The sequence below is a fragment of the Lontra canadensis genome, unplaced genomic scaffold (assembly GCF_010015895.1).
Source record: "Lontra canadensis isolate GAN:19392208 unplaced genomic scaffold, GSC_riverotter_1.0 scaffold33, whole genome shotgun sequence".
NCBI lineage: Eukaryota > Metazoa > Chordata > Mammalia > Carnivora > Mustelidae > Lontra > Lontra canadensis.
This window is the reverse complement of record NW_022631027.1, coordinates 5,279,309-5,301,271: the sequence shown is the minus strand read 5'-3', so window position 1 is coordinate 5,301,271 and position 21,963 is coordinate 5,279,309. Positions and strand designations below refer to the sequence as shown.

The following is a 21,963-nucleotide window of genomic DNA, read 5'->3' as shown; positions in this document are numbered from 1 at the left end:
GAGAGTTTGTTGAACAAAAGGAGAAATTTGATATTAAGTGTTTATAGTAATGATAAATGATGTTAGTAGTTCAGTTTTCTCATGAGCTGGAAAACTAATTCTATACTCTGAATCAAAGATTCATTTTTGTGAATGTAAATTGATGTGGAACTACCTAATGAGAGAAAAACCAGCATGATGGCCCACTTGTGGACTTGTTACAAATAAATATTTTATCGGAAGAAACATATTTTGAAGGAAAAATGAGATTCTTTCAAAAGCTTGATGGATTGACAAACTCAAAATTACACTTTTGTTTTGGCACAAATATTCTGATACTCTGTATAAGTAAAAATAAAATGAAGATTTGCATATTATCTGCTTGATTTAATAAACTCAAACCTATATTAATTGAATGCTTACTATGAGCCAGGCACTGTTCTAGGTATTTGGAACATGTCAGTTAAGAAAACAGATAATGAATCCTTGCCTTGAGGGGTTAACATTCATTCTTGGGATGGGGTTGGGGGAGAAGACAGATCTGAACAATTCTAACAGTGTATAAATAAGTCATATAGTATGTTAGAAGGCAATGAGTAATTTGGAAAATGAAAAAGTGAAACTGAGTAAAGAAGATGAAATTGGGGATGCTGGAATTGAGGGCTCAAGATTAGAATTAAGTAGAGTAATTTGGGTAGGTCTTCTTGAGAAGGAGAGATGTAAACAATTGAAGGAAGTGAAAGAGCCAAGGAAATAAGGAGGGAAGCAGTCTAGGCAGAGGGAAGGCCTTAACAGCAGGAACATGGCTGGTGTTTTTGAAGAACAGAAAGGAGTCCAATACAGCTAGAAGGGATTAGTCAGAGGCGAGAGTAGTAGGACCTGAGATCAGAATCACAAAGATGGAGGGGAGACCAAAGATCATGTAAGGCCTTGTAGTCGTATGCTTTGAGAGAAAGTGGGCAAATGAGCAGAGAAGTAATATGTTCTCATTTAACCTTTTAACAAGATCACTTACTACAGTCCATCAATTTTTGTATATATGTTCATAAAAATAAAATTGCTGGAATAACTGTGTATTTGTATTCTCAGATATATTATGTTTTATGTTTCTTAATAGATTATAACAGCCTCCATTGTAAGAACTCTTCTTTTTTTATAGCTTCCCACAGCTTTCTAAATCCAGTAACGTATTTTGCATATAGTATTTAATAGATGTAGTTGATAGATGTGACTCAGACTGAGAATACCACGTAAGTACAAGTATCTCCCAAGCTGACAGTAGACTCTCACCTTGGAGAGGGGACAGTTTAGTCTTCATATCTATTAATATTTTTTAGTTTTCTTACAGAGGAAGGACAGTTTAAGTTCTTGTAGAGCCAATATGCTGTTAATTGCAATTAAATCCACCACTCAGTACAACCAAATTATTGAAAACAAAGGGATTCAGGGTTAGGTGACCAGAAACACATCTCAGCTAATGAAAGGCAACTAAAGTTGAAAAGTTAAAACAGTTAAAAGTGAAAAGTTAAAAAGTGAAATTGAGAACTTTAAAGGAGATATAAAAATTGCCTAGTCAACATGAATAAGAAAACACTACTCTGAAAAAGATAAAGTGTACACTTAGTTTTGATATACTGGCAAATATGCAACTTTCTACATTTTTCCATCAGATTTAATAGTCAAATTTTAATTGTCAAATTATAACCCTTATATAAACCTTGTTTCTGCACCGGGACATTTTTTTCAGAATATGGACTGTTACTGGGGACTGTAATAATTTCTCCCCCCTCCTGACTTTATTGATGTGTGATTAACAAATATATTTAGTTTGTCTAAATTGACAAACTGTTTAGTTTGAAGTAGTACACTTGATATGCTGTATCACATGTACGATATGATGGTTTGACATATGTATGCATTATAATAGGTGCCACCATCAAGTTAGTTTCCACCCTCCATCATCTTCCATATTTACTTTTTTAAATTATATAAGTCAGTGCTATCAGCTCTAGTCACCATGTCATACATTAGAGCCTCACCTTATTAATCTTACAGCTGAAAGTTTATACCTTCTTATTAGCCTTTTTCTATTTCTCCCATGTCCCCAGCCCCTGTCAACCACCATTCTATTCTCTGTTTCTATGAGTTTGATCTTTTGTGCTTTTTTGAGTCCACTTATAAGTGATACTATGCAGTATTTGTCTTTCTCTTTCTGGCTTAATTCATTTTGCCTAATGGTCTTCAGGTTCATCCAATTTGTCAAAAAAGGCAGAATTCCCTTCCTTTTTAAGGCTGAATAGTATTTTATTGTGTGTGTAGGCATGTGTGTATAAGTGTGTGATATGTATATTTATTAAATATATATATATAAAATATATGTACATCACATTTTCTTTATCCATTTGTCTCTTTGCAGACACTTAAGATTATTTCCAAATCTTGGTTATTATGAATAATGCTGCAGTGAACATGGGATTATAGTTTTCTGTTTGAGATACTGATTTTGCTTCCTTTGAATATGTGCCCTAAGGGCACCTGGTGGCTCAGTCTGTTAAGTGTCTGACTCTTGATTTCATCTAGGTCTTAATCTTAGGCTTGTGAGTTCAAGCCCCACATTGAATGTGTACCCAAAAGTGAAATTGCTGGATCATAAGATAGTTCTATTTTTAAGTTTTGAAGGAACCTCCATACTGTTTTCCATAATGGCTGTACCCCTTTACATTCCTATCTACAGTTTACAAGTGTTCTCTTTTCTCCACATCCTCACTGCATTATTTTTTGTCTTTTTGGTAAATGGCATCCTAATAGGTGTGAGGTGATCTCTCATTGTGGTTTCAATTTGCATTTCCCTGATGATTCGTGATGTTGAGCACTTTTTATTTACTGTTGGCCATTTGTGTCTTCATTTGTGTCTTCTTTGGAAAATTGTTCAGGCCTTTGACCATTTTTAAATTAGGTTATTTGTTTTTTTCTATTGAGTTGTATGAGTTCTTGTGTATTTTGGATATTAACCCCTTATCATACATATGGTTTACGAATATTTTATCCATAGGCTGCTTTTTCATTTTATTGCTGGCTTCCTCTGCTGTGCAGAAGCTTTTTAGTTTGAAGTAGTATACTTGTTTATTTTCACATTTGTTGCCTTTGCCTTTGGTTTTAAATCTAAAAAAAAATTGCTAAGACTAGTGTAGGGAAGTTTATTCCCTATGTTTTCTTCTAGGAGTTTTAGGATTTCAGGTCTTATATTCAATTGGTTAATTCACTTTGAATTGATTTTTGAATATCCTTCCATTTATTTGTGTCTTCAGTTTCTTTCATCACTGTTTTATAGTTAAGGGTTAAATTTATTCATAAGTATTTTATTTTTAATGCTATTGTAAATGGGATGGTTAGCTTTATTCCTTAGTATTTTATTTTTTGATGCTATTGTAAATAGGATTGTTTTCTTCATTTCTTTTTGATATTTTGTTGTTAGTGCGCGGAAATGCAACTGATTTTTGTATATTGATTTTGTACCCTGCAACCTTACTGAATTTGTTTATTCTAACAGTTTTATAGTGTCGTCTCTAGTTTTTTCTATATATAATATGATGTCATCTATGAATAGAGACCGCTTTACTTCTTCTTTTCAATTTGGATACCTTTTATATCTCTTTCTTGCCTAATTTCTCTGGTTAGGATTTCCACTACTATTAAAAGTAGTGAAAGGTGGGCATCCTTGTCTCTTTCCAATCTTAGACAAAAGCTTTCAGCTTTTTGCCATTGAATATGATGTTAGCTGTGGGCTTGTCATAAATGGCTTTTATTATATTGAAGGACATTCCTTCTTTAGCCAATTTCTGGAGCGTTCTTATCATGAAAGGATACTGTATTTGTTAAATGCTTTTTCTACATCTATTGAGATGACCATATGATTTTTTTTTTAAGATTTTATTTACTTATTTGAGAGAGAGAGAGAAAGAGCACAAGCAGGGTGAAGGGCAGAAGGAGAAGCAGACTCCCCACTGAGCAGGCAGCCGGATATGGGACTTGATCCTAGGACTCCAGGATCATGACCTGAGCCAAAGGCAGATGCTTAACGAGCTAAGCCACCCAGGTGCCCCGATCATACGATTTTTATCTTTAACTTTTTTTTTTTTTTTTTTTTTTTTTAAAGTAAGCTCTGTGCCCAATGTGGGGCTTGAACTCATGACCCTAAGATCAGGAGTCACATGCTCTTCTGACTGAGCCAGCTGGGCACTCCTGATCTTTAACTTTTTAATATGGGCGTACCATGTTGATTTATTTGTGGACATTGAACTTCTTTCTATTCCAGAAATAAATTCCATTTGATCATGTGGTTGTGACCCTTTTAATACACTGTTGAATTTGGTTTGTTAATATTTTGTAGAGGATTTTTGCATCTTTATTCACTAGGAATATTGGCCTGTAGTTTTCTTTTTATTGTAGTATCCTTACCTGGCTTTGGTATCAGTGTAAAATAAGCCCCTTAAACTATCTTCATTTTTTTTTTTTCATTCTTTTTTCATTTTTCTCCTCTGACCGGATTAATTCCATTGCCCTGTCTTTGAGTTCATTGATTCTTTCTTCTGTTTGATCTGTCTGATTTTGAATCCTTGTGATTTCTCTTTGGTACTTTTTTTATATCTTCTATGACTTTGTTGAAATTCTTACTTTGTTTATGCATTGCTTTCCTGACCTTGGTGAGCATTTTTATGTATTCTCTTAAACTACTGGATAAATCACTTATCTCTGTTTTGTTAAGTTTGGTTTCTGGAGATTTATCTTGTTCTTTTATATGGAACATATTCCTATTTCTTCATTTTTCTTAACCTCTATGCTGGTTTCTACACATTTGATAAAATATCCACCTCTCCCAATATTGACAGGCTGTTCTTAGGAGATGAGCCTCATCAATTAACTTAACCCAAACTCATAGTTCCCTTTCAAACCTTTCTGATTGCCCAACTCACTGTCTTTGTTCTTAGTGGCTTCTAGTAGTTGAGCTAAAATGTATCAGTGTCCCAAAGGGGAGGGTTGTAATTAGCACGTAGGTGCAGGCTGATTGAAAGCCAGAACCTGAGGTAGTAGCGAGAAAGTAGAAACTGGAAATGAACATTTTTGCTGCTCCCTCTGCCCTGAGTATATCTGCAGAGGAAGAGGAGTTGTTCCTGTGCCCATTTAAGAACTGCTTATTTGTTTGCTATAGTCCTGTGGTTCTCATGGTTGCAAACCCTGTTGGCTTACAGAGTTGGGTGTTGGGGGCTTATCCTGTGGGTGGGAGCTCTAGATGTGTGATCCAAAGTCTTTGCTGGGAGAAGCTGGGAGTTGGGAGTTTCCGTTTGTATGGTGCTTTGCCAAAGATGGGAGTTAGGGTAAGAGTTGTCTCAGCCTTTCCTACCCATTTCATTGTGGGCATTTTCATTCACCCAGTGTGTAGGAGTCACTTAACTAATTTCTGGATTTTTCTTCGAATTGCTCCATGTGTAACTATATGTTTGGTGCATCTGTGGGAGGAGGGAAGGTTCAGGAGCCTCTTTTGTTGCCATATTGGTCACTCCCTCTATATCTATTAATTCCTTTCTTATGATGTTAAAACAGCAAGTATTAAAGCCTCATCATTAAATATTATCAAAGTTAATATTGATTAATTGAATTTTTATATTAAAAGTAACCAATTAATTAGTTAATTAAAAGTAAAGAATTCTTAAAAATTCTGAAATATTTGACTCCTTAATGCTATTCTAAGCGGCAAAATTTAGAAGTGTTTTCAAGGAATTCCCATATTTCAACTATATACAATCCAAAGCCTTTGATGATGTAAGTATTTTATTATGATTTTTATTTATCTGCCTCTTCTTATTTTATTGTGTACTCTCTAAGGGCAAGGACTAGATCACATTCATCTTTATGTTTCCAGTGCCATGCTCAGTGACTGGTACACTATAGGAACTCAAAAAATGTTTGCTAAATGAATGTATGTGACTTTCATAGGTGGGGTTTGTTTATACTTATTAAATTTATAAAATTTCTCTGGAAGCTAAAGAAATTTTCTTCTAGGTCTAACATATTATTTTCACAAATAAAACATAATGATAAATTATTTAATAATGGGTTTTTTTGGGAGGGTGTGGATGTAGAGTAGGGTTAGAATTTTAGTAAGTTTAGAGGTAAAAATAATTTGAATTATTATTCCAGAGAGTCTTTCTTACATATTTTCTAACAAATTGAGAGTGTGAATGAAAAATTCTATATATCCCATGATTGATTAAATTTTATTTTTTAGCTTCTTTACACAGATAGGAATTTTGTGATTTGTGCTCCAACTGGTTCTGGGAAAACTGTGGTGTTTGAACTAGCTATAACAAGATTATTAATGGAAGTCCCATTGCCATGGTCAAATATTAAAATTGTTTACAGTAAGTATTATATAAGAGTAATTAATTATAATAATGAAAAACCATTGAGGCAAAGGTAAGAAATAAAGTTCAAGCCATAAGAATTAACATTCGGTTTGCCACACATTTTTAATGAAGACCTGTCACATTTGCTCTTGTCTGTTACATTAAATTTCAAACACATTTTCCCACAGTTGTAAATAAAAAGTAATATTTGAATTGAGAGTTTGACCTTTACATGTTTTTTTTTGTTTTGTTTTTCTCCTTTTGATCTTTTTTTAATTTAATTTTTTGTCAGTGTTCCAAGATTCTTTATGCAACACACCCAGTGCTCCAGACAATATGTGTTTATTTTTTAAAGGACAACAAGAACAATAAATTCAAACATTTTGAAATTCTAAAAAATTTCCTTAGGAACCAGAACTTTTTGTTCTTAGATATATATATGTGTGTGTATGTATGTGTGTGTGTATATATATATATATATTTAAAATTTTTCATCAAAGTAATCTATGTACATGGTTAAAAAAGATAGATTATTACAAAAAGTCTTATAATGAAAAGCATAATCTCCTACCTTACCTCTCTCTGCTCTTAGTTACAATTCCCTGAACAATTACTTGTTTTTCTATTTTTAGTACAGCCTGGCGATTATATCTCTAAATAATATGCTTATATTGTTAACTCTTTCAATTTATAAGTACTAGGCAAACCTCAATGTTTGATCTTAATTTTATTAACCAATGTTTGTGGAAGTAATTTGAAAATTGCACTGACATTCAAAATAAATATCTTATATTGTTATAGTGGCACCAATAAAAGCCCTGTGTAGTCAGCGTTTTGATGATTGGAAAGAAAAATTTGGACCAATAGGATTGAATTGTAAAGAACTCACTGGAGATACAGTAATGGATGACCTATTTGAGATTCAGCATGCCCATATTATTATGACAACTCCAGTAGGTGTTATTTATACTCAGTTATTTCCTTGGTTTATTAGAAAATGTTTCTCTTCACCATGAATAAAAATTAAGAGAATATACAAAGTAGAAGAAAATATATGCAACGTAAAAAAGAAACAAACATAAAAAATACTACTATTCAGGTTATATAAAGAATACTTATTTATCAGTAAGTAAAAGACAAACTACCAAATGGGCAAAATAGACAAAATATATGAATAGGTAATTTGTTATTGAGGATAATTTGCAATCATATTTTTTGCTTGTATTCTTTTATCCAAGTATTATGTATTACAGAGGGAGGACCTTGGTAGGGCTAAAAAAAGGTACTTAAACTATAATTTTGTATATTTTTGGTTATGTAAAAAATAAATGGGGGTTTAGTTTTTTAAGCACTTATAAGACTATCAAAATTCTTTAAAGTGTTTTTAATCTTTAAATCTTTTTCAGGATACTTTTGAGACATAAATTAAAATATTGCCCATCCTTTGTATCAGGTTAAGATTTTTATTGATGTCTTAATAATATTTATTATAATTTCTTATGTTAAACCACTTGCATTTTTTCTTTAGGAAAAATGGGATAGCATGACTAGAAAATGGAGAGACAACTCTTTGGTCAAGCTGGTTAGACTTTTTCTCATTGATGAGGTAGTGAACACATTACTTCAACTTATTTTCAGAGATAAACATAAAATGATGACTAGGGTGGATAGAAAGAAATAAGACATTTTCAACCAAACTCTGTTTTATCCCTTCAAGTAGAAAGTCTTATTTTCTTAAGAGTGTTAATATTATTATGGATTTTAATCAATTAAATAGTTTTTTTATTTTTATAGTTAATCATTTTTTTCTTGGTTTCTTTCTTAGGTACATGTTATAAAAGATGAAAATCGTGGACCAACTCTTGAAGTTGTAGTTAGCAGAATGAAAACTGTACAGTCTTTATCTCCTGCTTCTGAAAATAGCGGCATAATTATTCCAATGAGATTTGTAGCTGTATCTGCAACAATTCCAAATGCTGAGGATGTAAGTTAGAATTTTAGTCTTATCGGACTTTTTTATGACTAGTGAAATATTTTGTCATTTTAATCTTAGGGGGAAGTGAGGGTTTTTTCCTATAAATCCCATAAATGATTTAGTAGGAAAGTATGTTGTAGAAAGTTATAGTCAGATCTCATAGGTATGGCAGTATTAAGCCTTAATATTTGGTTAATTTGGTTTAATGAGACATAATTGCTACAAGTCTGTTCTTTACTAGTATCTAAAAGTCTTGGTTTTTATGGGTTTCAGATACCTCATAATGACTAGTAATTTATTATGGTTGTTGTAATCAGCTGACTCTAGTTGTTTAGCAAAATATGGTGGAGAATGAAAGTAATTGCTTAGGTGATTACTGCCCATCTTTTCACATTCTATGTGGCTGGCATTATGGTAAGCACTAATAATAGATACAAAAGTGAAAACATATAGATCTGGCCCTTGAGGAGGATCTCATGGTTAATGGAGTACATAGACAGATAAATAATTGTATGCAGTATTATACTTGTTCTAATTTTTTTTCAATATCTGGGCAAACTTCTTGAAAAATAGTATGGTTTCATTTTTTCTCACTCCTATTTACTTCATAGCCTACTATAGTAGGACTTTTTTCTTCTACTACTTAGAAATTTCAAATATAGTTCCATATTGTCAAATCTAATGGAAATTTTTGCCTGATTTATCTTTAATTTGGCAAAATTATTCATTTTCCTGTTAACAACTTATTTTGTTCATATTCAAGAATAACAGAAAATTTTTAAGTATAGTCAATAGAAACCCAGTGTTTGTCTTTCTAGATGTATAGGTAGAATCATACTATGCGTGCTCTTTTATGACTTGCATGTAACCTACAGACATTTCCATGTCATTATATATTCTTCTTTAATATAGTTTTTGTGGTTTTATTATAAATTATTTATCTAATTATATGTGGCTTTTATAATTTATCTACTGCTTTAATGATGGAAGATTATTTCCATTTTTGCTATTGTAAATGGTGCTAAAGTTAATACATCTTTGAAAACATGATTTTTTTTCCAGAATCTTTTTTAAAGATTTTATTTATTTGAGAGAGAATGAGTGAGAGAAAGAGAGCATAAGAGGAGAGAGGTCAGCAGGAGAAGCAGATTACCTGCCGAGCAGGGAGCCTGATGCAGGACTCGATCTTGGGACTCCAGGATGACCTGAGCTAAAGGCAGTCGCCCAACCGAGCCACCCAGGCGCCCTATAATTATTTCTCTAGGATGGATGTCTAGTTTGAAATAACTGAGTCAAAGGATATATAAAACTCTAAGGAAACAGTGCTTTCAGTAGATGGTATAGTCATTTATACTTCCATCATTAGCCATTTCTCTGTATTCCAGCACTGGATATGATAATAAATTATTGTTATTATTACATTTAAATAGTTATTGGGGTGCCTGGGTGGCCCAGTCGGTTAAGCATCTACCTTTGGCTCAGGTCATGATCCTGGGTCCTGCGATCCAGGCTACCTGCTCAGCAGGGAGTCTTCTTCCCCACTTCCCTCTCTCCCTCCCCCTTGCACACATGTACACACATATGCTCTATCTCTCAAGTAAATAGGTAAAATCTTTAAAAATAAATAGTTGTCACATTTCTTGTTTAAAATGTACTTTATTTAAAAAATTTGAACTGCTTTGATTTTTACTGAAGTAGGTATATTTTCTTACTATGTTATGTTAGTCACCATACAGTACTTCATTAGTCCTTGATGTCATGTTCCATGATTCAGTGTTTGCATATAACACCCAGTGCTCATTGCAATATGTGCCCTCCTTAATACCCATCACCAGCCAATGCATCCCCCTACCTTCCTCCCCTCTGAAACCCTCAGTTTGTTTCCCAGAGTGCATAGTCTCTCATGGTTCATCTCCCCCTTTAATTACCCTCCCTTCATTTTTCCCTTCCTTCTCCTAATGTCCTCCATGTTATTCCATATCTTCCACATATAAGTGAAATCATATAATAGTTGTCTTTCTCTGCTTGACTTATTTCACTTAGTTTAGTCCCCTTCATTTCTTCCATGTCAATGCAAGTGGTGGGTATTCTTCCTTTTTGATGACTGAGTAATATTCCATTGCATATATGGATCACATCTTCTTTATCCATTCATCTGTTGAAGGGCTTCTCGGCTCCTTCCACAGTTTGGCTATTGTGGACATTGCTGCTATGAACATTGGGGTGCATATGCCCCTTCTTTTCACTACATCTGTGCCTTTGGGTCTAAATACCCATTAGTGGGATTGCTGGGTCATTCGGTAGCTCTACTTTTAACTTTCTGAGGAACCTCCATACTGTTTTCCACAGTGGCTTTACCAATTTGCATTCCCACCAACAGTGTAAGAGGGTTCCCCTTTCTCCATATTGTCTCCAACATTTGTTGTTTCCTGCCTTGTTAATTTTTTCCATTCAAACTGGTGTAAGGTGGTATCTCAGTGTGGTTCTGATCTGAATTTCCCTAATGGCTAATGATGTTGGACATTTTTTCATGTGTCTGTTAGCCATTCATATGTCTTCTTTGGAGAAGTGTCTGTTCATGTCCTCTGCCCATTTTTTGACTTGATTATTTGTTTTTTGGGTTGTTGAGTTTGAGAAGTTCTTGTCATTTGCAAATATCCTCTCTCATTCCATGGATTGCCTCTTTATTTTGTTGACTATTTCCTTTGCTGTGCAGAAGCTTTTTATCTTAATGAAGTCTCAGTGTTCATTTTTGCTTTTGTTTCGCTTGAAAGAAGTTGCTATGTCCAGTGTTGAAGAGGTCACTTCCTATGTTCTCCACAAGGATTTTGGTGGATTCCCATGTCACATTGAGGTCTTTTATCCATTTAGAGTTTATCTTTGTTTATGGTGTAAGAGAATGGTCAAGTTTCGTTCTTCTGTATATTGCTGTCCAGTTTTCCCAGCACCATTTTTTTAAGAGACTGTCTTTTCTCCATTGGATATTTTGTCCTGCTTTGTTGAAGATTAGTTGACCATAGAGTTGAGGATTCATATCTGGGCTCTCTATTCTGTTCCATTGATCTGTGTATCTGTTTTTGTGCCAGTATCATGCTGTCTTGGTGATCACAGCTTTGTGATATAGCTTGAATCAGGCAATGTGATACTTTATGTGGAAAACCCAAAAGACTTCACCCCCAAATTGCTAGAACTCATACAGCAATTCAGTAATGTGGCAGGATACAAAATCAGTGCACAGATCAGTTGCTTTACTGTATGCTAACAATCTAACTGTAGAAAGAGAAATTAGAGAACCAGTTTCATTTAAAATAACACCAAAAACTGAAAGATACCTTGGAATAAACCCAACCTACGAGGTAAATGTTCTATACTCTAGAAACTACAGAACAATTACAAAAGAAATTGAAGAAGACATGAAAAGGTGGAAAAACAGTCTATGCTCATGATTGGAAGAATAAACAGTGTTAAAATGTCTGTGCTGCCCAGAGCAATCTATACTTCTCAACACCATTCCAATCAAAATGCCAATGACATTTTTAAAAGAGCTGGAACAAACAATTGTAAAATTTGTGTGGAACCAGAAAAGACCCTGAATTGCCAAGTAAATGTTGAAAAAGAAAACCAAAGCTGGGTGCATCATGTTGAAGTAAATATTTTTAATATATCAGTCAATTACTTTAAGTTCTTTTTTTGTACCTTGTTAGGTCATGTTCTTTACTCTTTTAAAAAAATTATTTTTATTAACATATAACGTATTATTATTATGCCCCAGGGGTACAGGTTTGTACCCCTGGGGTACAGGTTTGTGAATCCTCAGGCTTACACACTTTATACCACTCACCATATCACATACCCTCTCCAATGTCCATAACCGAACCACCATATATCTCTAACCCTCCCAACCCCCAGCAACCCTCAGTTTGTTTCCTGAGATTAAGAGTCTTTTATGGTATGTCTCCCTCCCAGTCCCATCTTGTTTCATTTTTGCCTTCCCTACCCCTCAAACCTCCCACTCTGCCTCTTCAATTCATCATATCAGGGAGATGATATGATAATTGTCTTTCTCTGATTGACTTATTTAGCTTAGCATAATACCCTCTAGTTCCATCCATGTCATTGCAAATGGCAAGATTTCAGGGTTTTTTTTTATGGCTGCATAATATTCATACACACACACACACACATACATACCACATCTTCTTTATTCATTCATTCATTCATTCATTAATTCATTCAAACTCTTTCCAGAGTTTGGATATTGTGAACATTGCTGCTATAACATTAGGGTGTATTTGCCCCTTCAGATCACTACATTTGTATCTTTAGGGTAAATACCCAGTAGTGCGATTGCTGGGTCATAGGGTAGCTCTATTTTCAACTTTTTGAGGAACCTCCATGCTGTTTTCCACAGTGGCTGCTCCAGCTTGCACTCCTACCAACAGTGTAGGAGGGTTCCCCTTTCTCCACATCCTCGCCAACACCTGTCATTTCCTTACTTGTTAATTTTAGCCATTCTGACTGGTGTGAGGTGGTATCTCACTGTGGTTTTTGATTTGTATTTCACTGATGCCAAGTGATGTGGAGCACTTTTTCATGTGTCTGTTGGCCATCTGGATGTCTTCTTTGCAGAAATGTCTGTTCATGTCCTCTGCCCATTTCTTGTTTAGATTATTTGTTCTTTGGGTGTTGAGTTTGAGAAGTTCTTTACAGATTTTGGATACTAGCCCTTTATCTGATATGTCATTTGCAAATATCTTCTCCCATTCTGTCAGTTGTCTTTTGGTTTTGCTGACTCTTTCCCTTGGTGTGCAAAAAAGCTTTTTATCTTGATGAAGTCCTGGTAGTTCATTTTTGCCCTTGCTTCCCTTGCCTTTGGTGATGTTTTTAGGAAGAAGTTGCTGTGGCTGAGGTTGAAGAGGTTGCTGCCTGTGTTCTCCTCAAGGATTTTGATGGATTCCTGTTTCACATTGAGGTCTTTCATCCACTTTGAGTCTGTTTTTGTGTGTGGTGTAAGGAAATGGTCCACTTTCATTCTTCTTCATGTGGCTGTCCCAGTTTTCCCAACACCATTTGTTGAAGAGACGGTCTTTTTTCCATTGGACATTCTTTCCTGCTGTGTCGAAGATTAGTTGACCATAGAGTTGAGGGTCTATTTCTGGGCTCTCTGTTCTGTTCCATTGATCTATGCGTCTGTTTTTGTGCCAGTACCACACTGTCTTGATGATGACAGCTTTGTAATGAGCTTGAAGTCTGGAATTGTGATGCCACCAACTTTGGCTTTCTGTTTCAACATACCTCTGGCTGTTTGGGGTCTTTTCTGGTTCCATATAAATTTTAGGATTATTTGTTCCATTTCTTTGAAAAAAAAATTGATGGTATTTTGATAGGGATTTCATTAAATGTGTAGATTGCTTTAGGTAGCATAGACATTTTCACAATATTTGTTCTTCCAGTCCATGAGCATGGAACATTTTTCCATTTCTTTGTGTCTTCCTCGGTTTCTTTCATGAGTACTTTACAGTTTTCTGAGTACAGATTCTTTGCCTCTTTGGTTAGGTTTATTCCTAGGTATATAAAGGTTTTGGGTGCAGTTGTAAATGGGGTTGACTCCTTAATTTCTCTTTCTTCTGTCTTGCTGTTGGTGTATAGAAATGCAGCTGATTTCTGTGCATTGATTTTATATCCTGACACTTTACTGAACTCCTGTATGAGTTCTAGCAGTTTGGAGTGGAGTCTTTTGGGTTTCCCACATAGAGTATCATATCACGTGCAAAGAATGAGAGTTTGACTTCTTCTTTGCTAATTCGGATGCTTTAATTTCTTTTTGTTGTCTGATTGCTGAGGCTAGGACTTCTAGTACTATGTTAAATAGCAGTGGTGATAGTGGACAGCCCTGCCATGTTCCTGACCTTAGGGGAGAAGCTCTCAGTTTTTCCCCATTGAGAATGATATTCACTGTGGGTTTTTCATAGATGGCTTTGATGATATTGAGGTATGTACCCTCTATCCCTACACTTCGAAGAGTTTTGATCAAGAAAGGATGCTGTACTTTGTCAAATGCTTTTTCAGCATCTATTGAGAGTATCATATGGTTCTTGTTCTTTCTTTTATTAATGTATTGTATCACATTGATTGTTTTGAGGATGTTGAACCAAACTTGCAGCCCAGGAATAAATCCTACTTGGTTGTGGTGAGTAATCCTTTTAATGTACTATTAGATCCTATTGACTAGTATTTTGGTGAGAATTTTCGCATCTGTGTTCATCAAGGATATTGGTCTTTAATTCTCTTTTTTGATGGGGTCTTTGTCTGGTTTTGGGATCAAGGTAATGCTGGCCTCATAAAATGAGTTTGGAAGTTTTCCTTCCATTTCTATTTTTTGGAACAGTTTCAGGAGAATAGGTAGTAATTCTTTTTTAAATGTTTGGTAGAATTCCCCTTGGAAGCTGTCTGGCCCTGGGTTCTTGTTTGACGGGAGATTTTTTTTTTTTTTAAGATTTTTTTAATTTATTTGACAGAGAGAGATCACAAGTAGGCAGTGAGGAAAGGGCGGGGGGAAGCAGGCTCCCTGCTGAGCAGAGAGCCCGATGCGGGACTCGATCCCAGGACCCTGAGATCATGACCTGAGCTGAAGGCAGAGGCTTAACCCACTGAGCCACCTAGGTGCCCCAAGTTGGGAGATTTTTGATGACTGTTTCAGTCTCCTTACTGGTAATGGGTCTTTTCACGTTTTCTATATCTTCCTGGTTCAGTTTTGGTAGTTTATACGTCTCTAGGAATGCACCCATTTCTTCCACATTGTCGAATTTCCCAGCGTATATTTGCTCATAATATGTTCTTGTAATTATATTTCTTTGGTGTTGGTTGTGATTTCTCCTTTTTCATTCATTATTTTATTTATTTAGGTTCTTTCTCTTTTCTTTTTGATAAGTCTGGCTAGGGGTTTATCAATCTTACTAATTCTTTCAAAGAACCAGCTCCTAGTTTCGTTGATTTGTTCTACTGTTCTTTTGGTTTCGATTTCGTTGATTTCTACTCTCTTTATTATTTCTCTTCTCCTGCTGGGTTTAGGCTTTCTTTGCTGTTCTTTCTCCAGCTCCTTTAGGTGTAGGGTTAGGTTGTGTACTTGCGACCTTTCTTGTTTATTGAGAAAGGCCTATATATTTTATTGAGAAAGGCTATATATTTTCCTCTCAGGACCGCCTTTGCTGTGTCCCGCAGATTTTGAACAGTTGTGTTTTCATTTTCATTTGTTTCCATGAAATTTTTGAATTCTTTAATTTACTGGTTGACCCATTCATTCTTTAGTAGGATGCTTTTTAGCCTCCATGTATTTGAGTTCTTTCCAACTTTCTTTTGTGATTGAGTTCTAACTTCAGAGCATTGTGGTCTGAAAATATGCAGGGAATGATGCCAATCTTTTGGTAATGGCTGAGACCTGATTTATGATCCAGGATGTGATCTATTCTGGAGAATGTTCCGTCTTCTCTAGTGAAGAATGTGTATTCTGTTGCTTTGCGATGGAATGTTCTGAATATATCGTGATGTCCATCTTGTCCAGTGTGTCCTTTAAGGCCTTTACTTCCTTGTTGATCTTTTGCTTGGATTATCTGTCCATTTCCGTGAGGGGGTGTTAAAGTCCCCTACTATTATTGTATTATTGTCGATGTGTTTCTTTGATTTTGTTATTAATTGGTTTATATAGTTGGCTGCTCCTATGTTAGGGGCATAGATATTTAAAATTGTTAGATCTTCTTGTTGGGAAGACACTTTAAGTATGATATAGTGTCCTTCCTCATTTCTTATTATAGTCTTTGGCTTAAAATCTAATTTATCTGTTATAAGGATTGCCACCCCAGCTTTCTTTTGATGTCCATTGGCATGATAAATTGTTTTCTATCCCCTCACCTTAAATCCGGAGGTGTCTTTGGGTCTCAAATGAGTTTCTTGTAGGTAGCACATTGATGGGTTCTGTTTTTTTTTATTCCTTCTGATACCCTATGTCTTTTGATTGGGGCATTTAGCCCATTAACATTCAGGGTAACTATTGAAAGATATGAATTAATGCCATTGTATTGCCTGTAAGGTGACTGTTACTGTATATTGTCTCTCTTCCTTTCTGGTCTACTATTTTTAGGCTCTCTCTTTGCTTAGAGGACCCCTTTCAATATTTTCTGTAGGGCTAGTTTGGTGTTTGCAAATTCTTTTAATTTTTGTTTGTCCTGGAAGCTTTTTATTTCTCTATTTTCAATGATAGCCTAGCTGGATATAGTATTCTTGGCTGCATATTTTTCTCATTTAGTGCTCTGAATATATCATGCCAGTTCTTTCTGGCCTACCAGGTCTCTCTGGATAAGTCTGCTGTCAGTCTAATATTTCTACCATTGTATGTAACAGACTTCTTGTCCGAGCTGCTTTCAGGATTTTCTCTTTGTCACTAAGACTTGTAAGTTTTACTATTTGATGATGGTGTGTGGACCTATTTTTATTGATTCTAAGGGGGGCGATTCTCTGTGCCTCCTGGGTTTTGATGCTTGTTCCCTTTGCCATATTAGGGAAATTCTCTACTATAATTCGCTCCAATATACCTTCTGCCCCCTCTCTCTTATTTCTTCTTCTGGAATCCCAATTATTCTAATATTGTTTCGTCTTATGGTATCACTTATCTCTCGAATTCTCCCCTCGTGGTCCAGTAGTTGTTTGTCTCTCTTTTGCTCAGCTTCTTTATTCTCTATCATTTGATCTTCTATATCATGAATTCTCTCTTTTGCCTAATTTATCCTAGCAGTAAGAGCCTCCATTTTTTATTGCACCTCATTAATAGCTTTTTTGATTTCAGCTTGGTTAGATTTTAGTTCTTTTATTTCTCTAGAAAGGGCTTTTATTTCTCCAGACTGGGTTTCTCTAATATCTTCCATGCCTTTTTCAAGCCCAGCTAGCACCTTGAGAATCATCGTTCTGAACTGTAGTTCTGACATATTCCAATGTCTGTATTGATTAGGTCTTTAGCCATCGGTACTGCCTCTTGTTCTTTTTTTGTGGCGAGTTTTTCCGCCTTGTCATTTTATCCAGATAAGAATGTATGAATGAGAGAATACATACTAAAAGGTGGCAAAGACCTCAGAAAAAAGTATGGTAACCAAATCAGAAAAGATCCAAAACCAGGGGGAGAAGAAAAGGAGAAAAACGAAATAAAAATTAAAAAATAAAAAATTATATATATATGTGTGTGTGTGTGTGTATATATATATATATTAGACTAGTGAATAGAACAGAGCCACGCACTTGATTTTGGGTGTATTTTGGTCTCTTAGAAGAAACAATTCCAAAATTTTAAAGAAAGAAAAACTTATATATATACAAAAATAAGGGTAAACATGATTAGGGGATGAAATATGACTATAAAGATGAAAATTTTAAAAATTCTAAAAAAGGAATTGATAAGTTGGTTGGGAAAAAAAAAAGAGGAGGGATTGTGCTCAGGCTGGAGACTAGAACAAAGTCATATGCTAGATTAGGGTATATTTTGATCTATTAGAAGAAATTGTATCCCAAAATTTTTTAGGAAAAAAAACACCTATATGTATACAAAAAACAAGGTTAAATACAATGAAGGGATAAAATATGACTGTAACAATGAATGTTTAAAATGATTTTTTTAAGAAAGATATTGTTAAGATAAACTAGTTAGAAAACATTGAAAGAGGAAAGAGGAAAAATTTAAAAAAACAGAATAAGAAAAAATACAATTAAAAAACATTTAACTTTGTAAGACTACTGGATCATGGTGAAAAAGCCCTGAATTCTATGTGTTGCTTTCCCCTAGCTCTGGAGTTCGGCTCTTCTCGATAGGTGAGCTTGGTCTTGGCTCGATGTTTTGCTGATCATCTTTGTGAGGGGCCTGTTGTAGTGATTCTTAAATGTCTTTGCCTGAGGCGGAATTGTGCTGCCCTTGCCAGGGACCAGGCTAAGTAATCTTCTTAGGTTCACTCTTGGAGCTTTTTTCCCCTGAATGCTTTCTGTAGTGCTTTGGAGGATGGGAATGAAAATGGTGGCCTCCCAATCTCTTCCTGGAGGAGGCGAGAGCCCGGAACCCCACTCCTCAGTGGCTCTCAGAGATAAGCAGTCAATCACTCCTGTCTCTCTGGTCACTAGCCGCACTCCCAAGCTCACCTGGCCTGTGACTGAGCATTTCTGTCTCTGGCACATGACCCTATTTGGAGTCTCCAAACCCAGCAGATTCCTGCCGCGCTGCTCCTCCCAGAGCAGGAAGTTGAGCCTCTCTGGATCTGCCCCTTTTGGGGTTCCTGTTTGAAGAGCAGTGGTCTGACGGTGCTTTGGATCACGGTTTAAGGTAACCCTGATCTGAAGGCTCATTCTTTGGCTCTGTCTCTGTAGTCGGCTTCCCTGCTCTGATACCTGGGAGCTCTGCCACACTCAGATACCCCTGACCTTTCTGTGACCCCCGTGGGACCTGAGATCACACTGTCCCCACGAGCACTCCACACCCGCTTGGCCTCTGGAGTGATGTCCCTCAGTGGAGCAAGACTTCTAAAGTTCTGATTTTGTGCTCCCTTGCTCCACCACTTGCCCAGATCCAGCCTCTCCCCACCGCAGTCTATCTTCCATCACTTTAGATTCACTTCTCCACTCGTCCTACCTTTCAGAAAGTGATCAATTTTCTGTTCCTAGAATTGCTGCTCTTCTTCTCTTCTATCTCCTGTTGAGTTTGTAGGTGTGGTTTGATACCTATCTAACTGAACTCCTGGGTTCTGATGTCATTTCAGGCTGCTACTCCTCTGCCATCTTGTCTCTCCCCTGTTCTTTACCCTTTTTTTCACATTGGGATAATAAGCTTTTCTTATTGATTTGTAAGCAGTCGTTAAATATCAGTACTCTGTAATTCTTGAAATTCTTTTGCCCTTTGTGATAATCACCACATCTGTGTATGTTACTTTCCCATCTCTTTGTACAAATCCTCTGTGTCAATTTTCTCCTAAATTAGGGTCTTCACCCTTGGCCTTCTGCTCCTTTTAAATTAAATTCTTGTGTTACCTTATTTGCATACACTTTAACCTTGAAATGTTTTAATATTTCTTTCCCCTGCAACTAAAACTCATTAATCCATCTTCCTGTCAAAGCAGTGGTCAGTTTCAGAGCAGGCATAAAGCCCAATTACTAACCAGGTTTTACGAAGATAAGGATTGCTCACCACAGCTTCAGAAATTAACAAATGACTCAGGCATTGAGTCTGAAATGTACTTTCAGCACTATTATCTTTTAAACATTTATTTGCTCTTTGTTTAAAAATTGTCAACCCTTGCTAATCTAAGCCAACCATTACTTTGCTACTCCTTGGCTATTATTTAGCACAACTCAAAAGAGCTGTCATACATATCTAGGCATAGTTCTGAAAAATAGGAAGGTTAATAATGATAGTGAGAAATTCAGTTTCTTTGCCAAAATCAATTTTAATTTTATTTTGGACTCTTGGGAAGGAAAATAAAATAATAATAATTAATTGGGAGTTTAGCATATTGAAAGGTGGGAATAATCTTAAAATACTGTTACTGATAATATTTACCAATATATAAATAGAATAGTATCACTGGAATATGTAATACTGAAAAAGACAGCTTAATTATTTTTATACCTTGTCTTTAAAAGTGGTCTGTTATTGCGTTGTTTAGCCATAAAACTTGACTAGAAAGAACTTTTAATATATGTTTCTGTCATTTAAAGATTGCAGAATGGCTTTCAGATGGTGAAAGACCTGCAGTATGCCTGAAAATGGATGAGAGACATAGGCCGGTGAAACTTCGGAAAGTGGTTCTTGGCTTCCCCTGCAGAAGTAACCAAACTGAATTTAAGTTTGATTTAACCCTCAACTACAAAATTGCCAGTGTTATACAAACATACTCTGATCAGAAACCCACACTTGTGGTATGGATTTTTAGTTGCTTATTTTTGAGTGTAATGTTCAGTTTTTAATATGATCAATCCAAGAATTATTCATTTATTTTCAGTTTTGTGCAACAAGGAAAGGTGTACAACAGGCTGCTTCTGTTCTTGTGAAAGATGCTAAATTTATCATGGCTATGGAACAGAAACAAAGGTACATTTTCTCTTTTTTTGTTATTAGAGATGGGAAGACTTTTAGGGATTATCTAGATGAGATGAGAAAACTGGGTTTGTTCTTTCACCTTTTCAAGTTAATCAGCCTCTCTAAGCCTCAGTTTCCTTAGGTATAAATTAAGGATAAGAGTAATTTGGAAGATTAAGTGAGAGAGTGAATCTTAGTGACACTCTGATCCTATCTTCTTTATTTCTTAGCCAGTTTCTTGAAAGATTATTCACATTGCTGTCTTCATTATTTTTTTTTAATCCACTTTGAATTTGGTATCTGTTGTAATCTTTCACTAAAGCTAATCTTGCTATTGATCTCTCAGGAGCCTCTAATACATTTGATCCCTCCCACCTTACTTCAAAATTCTGGACTCTGTGCTTCCGTGATCATCCTCTACCAAGTTTCTTCCTACTTTGCTGGCTGCTCATTCTCAATCCTCTTTATGCAGCTCTGAAAGGTTGGCATTTTGGAGGTTCTATCCAAGGTTCATTCTTTCTAATTCCACACTCCTGGGTATTTGTGTCTATCACATGGGTTCAAAGAATATATGTATGCTCGTATTTATATATGTCTGTCAGTTCCTAAATTTATAGCTCCATTCTGAACTCTAGTCTATAGTCCGTGCCTAACTGACATCTCCAACTGCATATGTATGAGCATTTCAAACTATTAGAAACTAATAGTGATTTGAACTAAGGAGGTGACAGTGTTGATGGAGATAAAATGATATATTTGAGATATAATTAGAAGTAAAAATAAATAGGATTTGGTAATTGATTTCCTATGTGGAGGAAGGTGAGGGAGATGTCAGTGATAAACATGGCATGAACAACCAGGGAGTGCTGTATAACTAAGACGGGGAAACACTGGAAGAGGAGTTGGTTTGAGAGAACCATGATTCTATTCTGGATATATTGAATGAAAATGAATGGGATGCCATTTTGAGTTGGTGTAGACCAGGAAAAGAGACTCAATTCTCCTTTGCCCACTCATGTTCTTGCAAATCCTACAAGACTTCTTTTTGCCCATCAAGCCCCAGATTCTGTTACTAAGGTTTCTAAATCTAACATGTTCAGCTATTTTGTACTCTGGTTTCTTTAGCTTTTTATTAAATACTTCTTCTGTTATATAATGCACTCAAATAACAAAATATTTCTGTATTTTGGAATGTCTTAGTTAACTTCAGGAAGTTAATTGGTAGTATTCTTGTAATGAGAATGTTTCCTAAGCCTTTTTTTAAAGTTTCTATTTTAATCACCTGGTCTGAGCCTTTGGTTTTAATCCAGAAAACTTCCTGGCTACTTAAGGCAGTGATCAAGTATATTGGGAAAATGTATGCATCCATTAGGTCATTTTGCTGGCAAAATCCTTTTCTATAATTAAATTGCAATTAATAGTTTCCATACCAGCTGGACTTGGTTTTTTAACATTCTTGATTATTAATTTTCTAAGTGTTTTTAGCAAAGATGGGGTTTCAA

At 35.5% G+C, this 21,963-nt stretch overlaps 1 protein-coding gene across 8 annotated transcripts in view; it reads left to right on the top strand.

Annotated features, from left to right (window-relative positions):
* HFM1 (helicase for meiosis 1) overlaps positions 1–21,963 on the top strand; it is a 115,541-nt gene that overhangs the window by 19,496 nt on the left and 74,082 nt on the right. For 5 of the 8 annotated variants that reach the window (XR_004383795.1, XM_032867107.1, XM_032867109.1 and 2 more), the window contains 7 exons: positions 5,729–5,799; positions 6,266–6,398; positions 7,185–7,336; positions 7,912–7,989; positions 8,209–8,367; positions 20,101–20,301; positions 20,385–20,473. Coding sequence is in view for 7 of the 8 variants with exons in the window: in XM_032867107.1 (XP_032722998.1) it covers positions 5,729–5,799; positions 6,266–6,398; positions 7,185–7,336; positions 7,912–7,989; positions 8,209–8,367; positions 20,101–20,301; positions 20,385–20,473 (883 nt within the window). In the remaining variant the exon portion in view is untranslated. The remainder of the gene's footprint in view (positions 1–5,728; positions 5,800–6,265; positions 6,399–7,184; positions 7,337–7,911; positions 7,990–8,208; positions 8,368–20,100; positions 20,302–20,384; positions 20,474–21,963) is intronic. The other 3 variants (XM_032867113.1, XM_032867112.1, XM_032867110.1) reach the window with 2 other exon arrangements.